This window comes from Columba livia, chromosome 1, assembly GCF_036013475.1.
Source record: "Columba livia isolate bColLiv1 breed racing homer chromosome 1, bColLiv1.pat.W.v2, whole genome shotgun sequence".
Classification (NCBI taxonomy): Eukaryota; Metazoa; Chordata; class Aves; order Columbiformes; family Columbidae; genus Columba; species Columba livia.
In genome coordinates, this window is record NC_088602.1 from 45,222,814 (window position 1) to 45,236,631 (window position 13,818).

At 37.3% G+C, this 13,818-nt stretch overlaps 1 protein-coding gene across 19 annotated transcripts in view; it reads left to right on the top strand.

Moving 5' to 3' along the window:
* The window catches only part of LMO7 (LIM domain 7), a 134,959-nt gene that overhangs the window by 33,771 nt on the left and 87,370 nt on the right, over nucleotides 1-13,818 (top strand). For all 19 annotated transcript variants that reach the window (XM_065055704.1, XM_065055941.1, XM_065055724.1 and 16 more), the window contains exons 2-3: nucleotides 2,125-2,195; nucleotides 5,764-5,833. In XM_065055704.1, the coding sequence (XP_064911776.1) occupies nucleotides 2,125-2,195; nucleotides 5,764-5,833 (141 nt within the window). The remainder of the gene's footprint in view (nucleotides 1-2,124; nucleotides 2,196-5,763; nucleotides 5,834-13,818) is intronic.

A 13,818-nucleotide genomic window follows, 5' to 3' on the forward strand; every position in this document is an offset into this window, starting at 1 on the left:
GAAACGTCTCACCATCTATTGCATGCATGATTTACCAGTAAACTGTCAATATTAAGCCAGACATTTGGACTGTGTAGTCCTGTAGATGTCAGCAACAACCCCAGAATGAGAATAACTTTTTGACTTTGAGAATTGGTTGGAGTTTAAGACATAACCATAAAGCTAGACCCCCATCCTACAGCCCCTATTACTGTACAGTTCTGCTATGTGACATGCAGACTTCGAGTTTTTATCTTGCAGAATGGTGGCCTTAATTTATAACCCATATTACCTATTACCTAAGGAACACAAATATTTATATTTAAACTTTCAATGATGTTACATTGATTAGTTTCCTCAAAATTATTATCAATAAATAGGACACTTTTTTTTTTTTTAGAATATGGAAGCAAAAGGCCGTATTTTATTTGAGGTAACGGTAATTTTCTGATGCTGTGTTTTGAACTTATTTTTGAAAACTATATTAAGATGCAACATCTTGTCTTCTGTAAGAAAAGACTGTTAGAGGAATAGTGTACTATAAAAAGAAGTTCTCCCAGGCGAATCACTGTCATCCTTCATTGTTAAAATGTTTTGGGGTTGATTTCTCTACCCCACACCTGAAAGTTCAAATTTTTCTTTGCTTGAGTTGGTTTGTTATAATTGTTTCTCGCTCCTTAATTGTTAAATCATAGGAAAAAGAAAACAACACTTAAACCCCAAAGAAGATTCCAGTAACATCTAAATTTGTTCTCAGTAGGAAGATTGAAGTTACAGCTCTTTAATTTAAAAATAACTTGCTAGAATTTAAGCAAGCAGTTTATGTATTTCTGGTGTTAGTATGCCTTCCTATTTTAATTTAGGAAAAAAATAGTGATAATGTGACAGGTCCTTAAAGAGCTACATCCTCACCTTTGCTCTTTTACCAAGCACAGCTCATTTGTTTCACTACTAATTTCCCTAATTACTGTGGTAACCAGTAGCTTTGGTCTGGATGCACGCAGGTTCCACAGCACTTCTAATTGTGTGCCTGGAGTTCTGTGCAGTCCTGGGGATGGTCAGGATCCCCAAAGGGAGGTTTGTAATTAGCTGGTGACCCAACCTGGTGACCTCTAAGCACAAATGAATGCCCTGGTAGTGTTTGTTTGCTATATCCAACTGGGATAAACCCCTTGTTTTTGGACTGTTTTAGGAATATTGACTCCTTTTCTGACTTGAATATCGTTTACTAATCTGGGTTTTGGGAAGAAATCTGCCCGATTTGGTCTCTTCAAGAGACATGGACAGGTGGGGGACCTAATAGTTAGAGTCCAAGTGAGTTTAGACTTGATCAGTGTGCTGTGTTGATGGTCTCATTTAAGATGGAGTTAGTGCTAGAAGCAAACCTTGTGTTGTGATTTTTTTTGTTATTGATTTATTTTTTTCTTTGTGGTGTTTTGGTTGGTTGGTTGGGATTTTTTTGTGGGTTTTGTTTGTTTGTTTTGTTGTCTGGGGTATTTTTTTTTTGGTGGGAAACAGCTTTGCTGAAAACCTGTAGGCAATGCTTTTGGCATTGGGTATCTTGATTCCCTTATAAGACATTGTTCTTGTTCACTGCTTTTCACCCTGAATATAAAAAGTAATCCCATTGGCATAGTCCTGCTGCTTGCCAAGTAATGGGAATTGATGTGCACGTGGTAATACAGACTTGCCGGAGTGGGTCTTTAGTCCTACTGCCTTAGATGCAAGTGGCAGGCAAAAAAAACCCTATTAAAATACTTTGTGCCAGGTTTCATGAGAATACACGTTGTAAAATGAAGTAGGAAAGAAAAGACTTATTTCTTTGTTTTGTACTTCTGTTTGAAATTTATTTTATGCTTTTCAGTGTGACTGGTATTGCTTTAGAAAATAAGTATTCCCACAGAATTTGGCTGAAGATTAGGATATGCTAGAGGAAACTATTTGAAGAGGTTGGATCTGACTTCTTTTGAGGCATAAAGAACTGGTTTTTAAAAACATACTTATTTTGAAATTAATGTAAGAAAATAACAGTATGAACTGAATGTTGAATCAAAAAGTGAGGGTTTTTTTAGTACTCCTTAAATACTCTTGCTAGGCCTGATTTTGTATGTGTATACAATTAATTCTGAATTCTTATTTTTACAGACAGTTACTGGGAAAAGCTTTGGAACCAAAGACTTTCGAGCAGCTCTAGAAAATGGAGTCCTGTTGTGCGAGTGAGTATTAATTTACCTATATAAAAATCCTTCAGGTTAACCTCAGTTGACCTCTTTCCTTGCTGGCCTTTGCCATTTTTTTTGAAGTACTACTAGTATTTTGTAATAAGTAATTTTTTAAATTTTATTTTTATTTTTAATATACCCGTTCTTTGCTGTGGGAAGGAAGAACGGCCTTCAGACATCCTCTTTCTAGATCTAGATGTTCCATGTATTGTCCCACACAGTCCTTCGTGTGTTATGGAGAGGATGGTGCTGATGCTCTGGCCATTTGATTGGTTTTATTGGTTAGAATGCTTGTGGTGTGCTGTGGCCATTGCTGGGATCAAAGCACTTACCGCTATAACTACTGTTGTTTTTGGGGTTGGGTTTTTGTACTTCATCCCTACCCTCTTGTAACAAATTATTGTGAACTCTGTGTACTGGTTCTTCTCTAAATACAGAAAGCTACCTATTCCTACCAGAGAACTTTATACCCAGAGAAGACTTTTTAAATTTTTTTAAGAAATACTACACTTCAGAAGTGAAATTTATAAAAATGTAAATTAAAGATAACAGGCAGGCATCTGATTTAATGTGTCTATAACTTACCAATAGTGCTCTTACAGTTACATCCAAGTAGCTCAATAATGCAGAATCTGTTGCATGTCATTCAGCTTACTTTATAAAAACATACTTAAAACAAAACAAAAGAAAAACACCACCCAAACACAAACAAAAAACCCCTCAATTTAGGATGATAAAAGTAAATGGATTTGGTCTCAGCATAACATAGAAATATGTTATGTATGTGCACATGCAGTCTGAGTTTCAGTACTTTCTGAACGGACTTAGTTGTTGCTTTCAACAACAAACTCTGGCCTCAGCTCTTTTTGGAGTGCTTTCTCTAAAAAGCTTCCTTGTGCTTATATGTTATAGCTTGGCATTAATAGGGCTTGTCTGGTTTTGTTGCTAGACTGAGTCAGAGGAGTAAAATGTCCACTCATCAGGTCTCTTCCACATATCTGTAATTGGTTTTGTACTTACTGGAAGAGGTTTCCAAGACTGGAAGCAGTGCTAATCCCTGAGTATTTTAAGGAACGGCAGGTGTGAATGTCGTTAGAACGCCAGTAAGGCAGAAATCTCATTGGATGACTATCTCGGACGTTTAAAAAAATATCTCAAATCTCGGAGCCTCTCTTAAATCAGTTCAGCCAAGCTAACTTTCAGAAAATATCTACAAAGGTTCAGTTCTCTGATTTTTTTTTATTTTTCTTTTTCTCTATTTCAAAAATATTAAAACAAATGTGAAAAGGCACAATTCCTGCATTTTTTCCCCTTCTGTGAATAATACTGTGTTTTCTGTCCTTGCTTCTGTTTTTCTGTTCGGGCCCTTTGCCCATCCTGTCTTGCCAGTTGCTTCTGCAGTTATTTTTGTGGTATGAGGGAGTTGATTCACTTTGAAGGTTGAATGGTGTCGTAGAGCTGTACACTGTGTTTTCATTACTTATGTAATAAAATATTAACTAGACTGAATATGGTAATAAAAATGGTTTATATTTTGATAAGGTATTTCTTTTGCTATATATTTAGTGGGATGTGTGTATTGTATTCAGCTGTAACTTCTAAATAGTGTCTTTAAGAATTGGCAGTGAACTGATATATTCTAATCCTCTGATATCTTCATTGTTGACACTTATTTGGCAAAAGAATATGAGCCTCCGTCTGCCAAATGCAAATAAGTTAAATTTATCTGTAATTAATAGCCAGATGCAAGAAAAACATCCTGCAATTTCTTCAGCTAAGCAGCTTGCCTTAGGAGGCACGCCACTTTCTTTAAAGCTAAAGATGCCTCATTATGTTGCACTAAATCATATGGTTGTCTTCCTGTGTCATAATTTTAAACTTGACATACTTGACATACAAGTGACTTTTATAGAAATTCTGTGGAAACAGAGAAGAGCAAGGTCGGGAAAGGTTTTCAGATAGCAATTTTCACCAAAGTTAGTAGAGTGCAAGATTTTAAATAGTGGAGATAAACTATACGTGACATTGCTTATTTCTCTGGTTCACCTGTGAGATGGCTAGTTTAATGTCCACAGGTATATTATCTCTAGAGATGGTATACTTGACTTAAATTATAGCAGATAACTATATTTGCACCCTGTATTCCTGTTGCAGTCCCGTCAGTTTGTTTGACCAGTGTAATGACCAAGCGTATGTCTTGACTGGCTGACCAGTTGTTGACAAAATAAAGCCTTTTACATTTTACTGTATCTTCTGTGTATACATTAGAGGAAGAAAGTCACTAAAATTTTCCCAGTCACGTGTGATTTAATGTTCTGAAGTACAATAAAGCAAATAAAAATTTGCAAGATTAAAAAAAAAATAAATTAGGGCTCAACAAATCACTACTTTTTTTTTTTTTTAAAGTTATCAAATGTATTTTGTTTACTAAATAACTTAATGCAGCTGAAAAATCTCAGGACTTGCAGCCATTATTTCTCCCTCCGCAAGCACTTCAAAATCTATCCTCCATTCCAATGTTTATGGATAAACTCTCTTCTTTCTGTTTATTTTCCCAATATATTTGCTGCTTGAGAAAAACAAAAACACAACCCACAACAAACCAACTTTTCCCACACAGAGTTTTAAACTCCAGGTCCTGACTCTGCATTGGTGTGGGTAGGTCATAAAACCTTCCCAATGTTTTGTGGGCTAAAGGCTCTGGCCGGACAGGCAGCAACAAGGAGAGGGAAGCAGGTCCAAAACCCTCAAAGGTATAATATAAAGGCAGATGAAGTCCGCAGTGTGTCCTTAGGTCCCTGTTCTCTGCTGATCCTGTGGCCTAGTGTGTAATTCAGTGAACTGCAGTATTTCCCTGCCTCTGTGAGTGGGTATAAAGGTGCAAAGGGATCATGTGCCTTGTCCTCACTGCACTGCACTCTATGGATTTGGGCTTGTGTATTCAACAGTGATGTGTTAGTCTGTCCTACCTTCTCAGTTTTGTTATGGATTTTATATAAATAAAGGTATATGAGGTGCAATCTCTTCTGGCTAAGACTGAAATATGACTTGCATCTGTAAATTACATGTACCCTAAATGTTTGTTGTACATGTCATACTGGGGTTGATAGTACATTAAAACTCAGTTGATTTCCTATGCTTATAGGAATATCAGAACTTTCACACTGAAAAATAATATTCTGATACAATTTTCACATCTTCTACATCCGATCTTTATCTGAAGAAATTATTTAAATGTGAAATTTGAGTCTAATTAATATGTAGTGGAAACACAGATCTATTTCTGCCTACACTGCCTACACCTACCCAGGCATTTTCTTTTCTTCTTTCTCACTTCGCCATTCTCAAAAATATCTTCTCTTCCCCCCCCCACTCAGCTTCTGTGCAACTTCTTCAAAAACTGATTTTTTTTAAAGAAAATTAGGAGGCGTTAATGGATTTAAATTTACTTGGTTCAAACCATGTAGTTAGGACTATATGCAAAGTATTTCTTAATAAGCATTGATGCTCATGATTAAATAAAGTTGATTATTTAACAGAAAATCATATAACTTCTTTTTAGTTTGATTAACAAGATCAAACCTGGCATCATTAAGAAGATCAATCGTCTGTCAACTCCAATCGCCGGCTTGGTAAGTAATGACATCAAACATAATTTCTGGGATGTGACTCCAAGTTCTATTTGTTTTTAATGAACCTATTTTTACATGGTTTCATTACAAAAACCTACTATGATTTAAAGATTTTTAGCTCCATTTCAATTTTTGTTTAAAATTTTACCATTTATTACCGTTTACCATGCATTGACTTAGACTGCAAAGGTTACTTGTTCTGTGTTTTGGATCTGTAGCTTTAGTCACCTCGTCACCACATGAGGCTGCATGATCCTCAGATACATCAGCCACAGGGCTGATGGGTCCTTTGCATAAATCTATATAGCATTACTTCTCTTTATTTAAAGGCCACCATCCTATCTTATATTCACAAACCATTTCAGATGTCCCTCTGTTAGGGAAGGGGCAGACTAGGAAATGTTCTCTGTAACCTGGGTATTTTTAGAATCTGCTTCTCCTCCCCCCACAGCAAAGCTTAGGTTGCATTAAAACAACTCTGATGCAGAGATCCCTCTTCAGGCTTCATCTGTGGGATTTGTCAATGTTTTGGCTGTAAATTATGTTGTCTGTAGGGTGGGAGAAAAAAATACATGTAATCATTTTTCATTGGAAAAAGAAAATAATTCTTGTATGCTGTCTGGCAAATTTGCTGATCAGAGACTGTAGGATAAATTTTTAGCATCAGAACCCCTTTTGTGGGATCCTGTCACCAGAACTTTTGGTCTCATTTTATAAGACCCAAGGTGGGCAGGGACATACGCACGATTCCTGTAACAAATAGAAGATTCGACCTTATGGTAAGCGTGGAATCTCAACATTAAGGAAAATTACCTCATTTCTTAATAGGGATTGAATGTGAAACATCGCTTGATACTGGTATGTTTTAATGGGATGTGCCAACAAAGTATCTGCTTTTGCTCGTCAACTGTGTATCTCAGAGAAGAAATGTAGTGAACTTGGCTGGAGGTTGTAGGATTGGGTTAACTCACCATATATTATTGCACAAGCTGAGAATGTGCATTTCCACGTCAAATGAATGTAGAAAGTATTAGCTGCCTTTGTCCCAGAAAAGCTCAGGGTATTAGACTTGCGAATGACGAGTGCTGCACATTCTTTGCCCATGAGGCAGCTGAAAAAGAATTCAAATGAAACCAAAATCATTCTGGGGATGACAGCCCAGTTATTCTATCAGCAGTTTGATTGCCTAAATGGCCTCTGAAAAAGCCAGTTGATCCAAACCAGAAAACCGTAGACTAAATTTAATTTTTGTGGTGACTTAAGTGTAGTCTTGACTCACAACTGAAAGAACTCTCATTTTACATGTGCTTTTGTTTGTTTGTTTCCAGATGCAAAAATTCAGAGTATTCATTAGGTGTGTAGTTGATATCTTACTTGTAGTATATTATTGTTCCTTCAAGTTGTTTCTAGTTCCTACAAGTCTTCAAAAATTAAGGAAAGGGGAGGAAAGGTGAATGATTCTCATAAACCAAGGTCATCCAGTGGCATTGTTGTTAAAATACCACTTGAATATAGTCATTGAGAGACCTGATGTTTTGTGTTAACCCATGGAAAAAGTTTTACATAAATGCTTCAGTTTCAGAAGATTGTGATTATGAGGTTGATAATGGGAAGGTTTCAGAAAATGGTGCTTATGATAGTGATGGTGGGAGTGGAGATGTATTTTCCCGGACTTGAGAGGAATGTGCTCAGTTACAGCAGCTTTGAAGGGCCCAGCTTTCATCCTGACATGTAAAACTCAGACTGAAAACCTTAGACATTTCTAGAAAAGTGAGCATTGGTACCTGACAGGCTTGGGATACTATGGCTGATTAACTGTAGGATTTAGAGATGGGAAAAGCTTGCAAAAGAATTAGCTGGTAGGCTTGCTTGCCATATTCTGGAAGTATTTTCATTGCTTATCCCATAAATCTCCTTCTAGATACCATTTTGTGTGGCTTCATATATATTCTTTTATAGCTCTCACTTCTGCTGTTTTCAATGTCTTTCAGTCTCTTTTTTTGTATTTTTTAAGCCAGATGGAAATTTTAACTTCAAGAGATGGCATTTTTTCCTAAATGATAAAGAGATACCACAACTTGTATTTGCGTCTTGTAAATCCTGTAATCTGAAGATCTTTTGATCATGTTTGTTCTACAGCACCTCTCCATGGTTCTCTAGGCCCATGTCCTCAAGTCCATTTCCAAAACATTTTATGCATTGATCATTGGACAACTAGTATCCATTTATCTCCTGGCTTTTCTGATTAAAAGGGAACAAAGCCCCCCTGTTCTTGACAGTTTTTTGGTAGTCTTGATTATCAGAAGAAAACAAAAGCTTTAAAAGACATCTTGTTTCATTTGTGTGGTGTTTGTTTGTTTTCCTCCTTCTCCAGGAATTTCTTCAGGTTTGGTTTTGCTCTGTAGGGAGTTAATAAATTTGACTTCCAAATAAGTGTGGGGTTTTTTAAGTTTTGTGTTCACTTCAAGTATTTGGCGGGGTTTTTTTCAGCAGTATAGAAATAAAGTGTTCAACAGGCATCTTCAGTTGAATCTCCAGAAGGGTTTCGTCATATTGTTTCTTCGACTTCATGGTTATTTTGAAAACAGATTTATTGAGTAAAATACTAAACGAAAGCCTACATGAATAATGAAAGTTTTTCTTTTACATGGAATATTGTTTGCTGTACTTTTTTGTATTGAGTTAGGCAGCTGAGGTGCTTTTTGTTTAATGAAGTATTAATTGTTATGTCATATTTGCTTTTCTGACACCTTAATTCTCAAAATCTAATAGGGGCTTTCTATTCCAGCCACATTTTAGACAACTGAAAATAAGCGTTAGCTTTCACCTTTAGTTTGATTATACTGCTGTCCAGCAATTTTGGGTGTGGATCACAGTGGTTCAGGTATAATCATCATGGAATGGATAAATAAATGTGTGTTTTGTTGATGAAATACTGAAATGAAACTCAGCATTCAGTTAGCAAAAAGTGCTGAACTGGTAACAGGCAAACTTAAAAAAGTGATGAAGTTTATCCCCAGTTTAGCATGGTACACAGAGGCTGGGCTGCAGTTTGCATAGAAGGGGGTTTTGTTAAAACTCCTTGGGAGGGAGAGCTGGACCCTGCCACGACTTGATCTCTGTCTAGCATCTTGCTGCTGCAGCCCCATGGCTCCATTTCTCTTTCGAAGCACACACCTCCCATGGTTTGGGCGAGATATAGCCATTGTCTTAGCCGTGTTTATTCTTTTCTGCACTAGTTTGGAAAACTGAACTGCTTCACTGTGGGTAAGGCAAGTACCAGAGCTATTGCAGGGAAGTGATGGTCAGACAAGTGACCGAAGAAATGTCCATGCAGTTCTTGAGGTGGTTTCCTGAGCAACGAGATGTGCTGTCTGCAGGGTACAAAGCACCAACTCCAGCAGAAGCTGCAGAAAGATGCCACCTGCGGCAGGTTGACTTTTAACAATGCAGGTCTCAGAGACAGTGGTGTTCCTGTACGTTTCCTGAAGGGAGTTAGCTGGGATGTGGCTGTTGGTTTGTTTGCTTTAATTTTGTCTGGTTTTTAAAATGCTGTTTGTTTAAAACCTTCGCACTGAAATAGTCTCTGAAAACTAAAAATGTAATTTCTGCTTATCTTTCAAACTATCTAAAATACACAGTTTGTGTAAGAAGTGATGCGTGTATTTCCCCCAGTACAACAGAGCGGGCAAACAAACCGGCACAGAGCCTGAAGCCCTCTGGCATTTCTGGGGGTATCATAAGCGTAACCGAAAGGTCAGAGGACTGTGGAAGCTGGAGTTTCATTATGCGTGGTAGTGGAAGTGCAGTCTGCCTTAAAAATCCACTTTTTTTCTGGTCCATACTTATGTGAAACAAAGATGGGATTTCAAGAAAATAAATCTTGCTGGGTTCAGATCCTGCAAAATGATTTTGCCTTGAGTTCTCAGGGTGTGGGGGTGGTGGAAAGCAAATGAATGCTTAGCAAAAGCAAACACGAAGAAAACCTGGTTCTTAATAAATATGGGGTTTTCAGCTTGAATCCCAGCATGTGAGGTGGTTTGGATAGAATCACACAAGGAGGAGGACTTTGTGGTCTGAGAACATATTGCCAGCAAGGCTCTGTGGAGCATTTTGAGGCACATCTCTGTCTGCAGCACCGTTGTTTCACAGAAGCCTCACATTTCCAGCTCAGTTGGCTGAACATGGATAGTATAATTAACTGGAATGTAAGTCATAAGACATCATGAGAGGGTGGAAAGATGAATGAGTTTTGTATAGTATATGCAAGCTCGACTTGTCTGTCAGAATAATATATCGCTCAGGATAAATAACTGTATGCTCTGTAGCAAGGCAAAATTTTAGTTAAAGTTTCCAGCTGAGACCAGGTGGTGAAGAAAGGTCAGAGTTAGAGTCAATATCTCCTTGGGAGAGTGGTAGTTAATGGGAATCTTGCCTTGCAACATACCAGTTTGGTTGTTCAAGACTGTCAGTCTTTCCTTGCAGCTCCTGTAAGACTGAAATGCAACGCTTTGCTCTGTGGTTGGGAAGTGCTTCATCATAATCAGAGGCATGAGGACTGTGGTCAAACCACAGGGCAGAGTTAGAAAGCTATTGGATTTTTAGAATTGTAAATGCCTTTTTTTTCTTTTTTTTTTTTAATTGGTTCTTCATTTCGAAAGAATGGAGGTGTTGCTGCCTCTGATTCTTTCAGTGTGACTGTTGGATTAATTTAGCACCAAATGTTGTCTTAATGAAGTTCTTCAATTTTGGCAGAGGTGGGTTTTTTTGTTTGGTTTTTTTTTTTTTTTTTTTGGTGAAATTTTCTTTCCCTTTCACACCAGAAAATAAAGTTGTCCATCTCTAGTCAGTCCCAGGCTTGAACATGTGCACCTGAAATACTGTAGAGTGAGATTTTTTTTTGTCCTAGTGGGCAATTAAGGTTCCTTTAGGGTGAAGAGCATCTTAATAGTTTTGCAAGTAGGATTTTTCAAACACTTTCCCGGTTCACCAAGGCACAACATGCCCTTCTGAGAAGTGCTACTCAAACATCATTGCCTCTCCTTAATGCAATCTGATATAGCACCACTACATTGTATAATTTACTTACTTACTGTATCAGAAGGTATTCATCCCACTTGCACCAAGACAACCACCTCCAACAGTGGGGCAGTGCCACTTCGTTACAGAGCTCATTGGCATACCTCCCAAATGAGGAAAGCAGGGAATAATAAAGGTAAGAAGGGGAAAAACATGAAAACAAGCTATACCAAAATGAAAGGGGAGATAAAGATGGGGTGGAGAAGATAAAAATGCTGCCATTAAAAAAATGTTTTTCTGGGTCTTTGTGTGTAACACTTTGCAAACCATGGAACCGCCCTGGTACTTCCTTATCTCTTGTCATCAAGTAGTGCTGGCCAAAATTTCCTTTTCTGTGGGAAGGCTTTCTTGATAAGTTTTGTGTGTGTGTGAGATGCAGGGGAATGGCATGCAGATAACATTTTGACTTTATTATAGGTCACTTTTAAAACAACTTTGCAGGCAAAATCCACACTTGGAAAGTGAATATTTCAGTTGTATGTTTTATTTAGGATTTGGCTACGAAGTTCCCTCTCTAGATTACTTTAAATCAAATTAATTATGCTTTCCAATTAGATTTTAAAACCTGATGGTAATAGTAATATGAGAGGTTTTATTATAATTTTTTAAAAATCCTACTTTTTAAAGTAGCACTAGTTATTCCAAAGGTGATTTCTTCATGCTGAAAATCCTGACTATGTATTTTCTCCTGTTGTTTGCTTCCTTGTGTTTAGTATAGCCTTTATTTGGCCCATGCTTTCTGTCTTCTTGCATTTTCTGTTTTGTGTTTTAGTAACTTGAATTTTTAAATATTAAACTACTAGTCTGGGAATTTGACTAGTATGGGCTACATTAGTAATATTAGTAGTAGCTTTTTTGGTATGAAAAATTGAGCATAAGATTACTTCTCCCCCTTTCAGTTCTTTATGTCGAATGAGGAAGGACAAATGCACAAGCAGATAAAATAACAGTAGCTTTTATGTAACTTAGTTCATTTGCTTTGCTACCAAACACCAAAAAATAAAGGCTCAAAGGCAGATGGAATTGCTGGTTGTGCAGCAACTAACAGTGTCCAAAAGCACTCATAAGAAATAGCCTCATAAATTTTGGTCAAGAGCTATCTAATGAGCTGATAACCATTTGATGTGTTCTGTTTACTTGTCTGATATTTATTTTTGTAGCAATGAGGGAGTAATACTGAGTGATGTGGAGCATTACTTTTTCTCCTGAAGGTTCAAGTCACCTTTTTGACAGGTACCTCTGCCTTGAGCCCTGTCTCCATCACTCTTCTCATGGCTGATCTGGGTCCTGGGATTTTAATGCATCTGTGAACTGTAAATTCAGATGTACAGGGTGAGTGTGTACCCAGCACTGCTGCAAAGGGCAAATTTGCTGAAGTCCTGTTCAATGTCTTTTACCTGGAAGCTGTTTGGTCCAGTATTGCTTTTCATAAGGCAAGGTGCAAGACGATACATATCTTTTTCTGAAAAGTTGATAATTTCAATGTGAAAACAAAGTTAAAGGGCATCATCGCCTGTTTTCAGATGAATTTGCTCAACAAGTTGTTGGGGAATTCAGAAGACAAGTATTTTAAGAGATTTCTAGTTACTTGGCGTAATCTTTGCTTGCATGAGTTGAGATTTCTGTTGTTGGTTTTGGTTTGTTGTGTTTGTTTGATTGTTTTGTTTTGTTTTTTTCAGTAGCATCTAGTCTTTCTTGTGACTTTTATTCTTCAACACATCTAAAAGTTAAGAGGAGTGGGGAGAAAGCTTGACAGAACTCTTGCCCTTCATGCAGTATGTGCTCTCCTTTATGGTGCGTCCTGTACATTTAATGCAGGCTCAGAAGCACTTCAGGTCATAGAATCATTTTGTTCAGAAGAGACCCTTTAGATCAGGGAAGTCATATGTATAAATGTAATTTTAGGACCTAAAATTACATTCAGCCCTTTGAAGGCAACTGCAAGGCTGATGTGGCCCCTAATGAAAATGAGTTTGACACCCCTGATTTAAATCATTGAGTCCAACTGTTAACCTAACTCTGGCACTAAACCATGTCCCTAAGAACCTCATCTGTGTGTCTTTTAAACATCTCCAGGGATGGTGACTCAACCACCTCCCTGGGCGGCCTGTTCAAGGCCTGACAACCTTTTCCTTGAAGAAATTTTTCCTACTATCCAATCTAGACCTCCCTTGGTGCAACCTGAGGCAACTTCACATGATGGACATGAGGTCAGGTTCTTCTTCATAATAGTATCTATCTACCTCTTTTCATACAATATCCTTTTTATGCTGCAGGTAACAAAACTTCCAGTAAGTATTACTTTTTTTGTGGGAAGCAAGACATCTTTTTCATAAAGAAATCGTAATTGCCGAGAAGGATAACATAACTTTAAGTAATCATATTTTACTATACTTAAAAAACAGACAAGCAATTTGGGGCACCATGTTCTTCATGATTGTGTCTTTTTTACTTTTGTTTTTGTTTTTCCTTTTCCTCCAGATACTTCAGCCTGGTATGCTCAGCTTGAAACCTGTCTGCTCTGGCAAATGTTAGTTTTATGAAATACTGAGAAGCATTGTAACTGCATTGTTTTATGTAGGTGAAGTAACGTCTTTAGGTTTTAAAAGTGCTTAAACCAGATGAAGACTTCTACATGACTGTTACAAAACAGGTGACTAGGATACACCTTAGGTATCTAGTTTTGTTCTGACAAGTACAATTACATGGGAGGGGAAACTTTTTTCTTTGATCAGTGGTCCAGCTGAAGTGCTCAAACAAGTTTCCTGGACATAAAGGAATTTATATTAGTCTGAGAAAATATTTTTTCACTTGGGAAGTGACACAACATGGTATTTCAAATGTAACCATCAAATTTCTTACTTAATGAATTTTAGTGAGATTTTTGTCAGTGCTATGAGAAATGC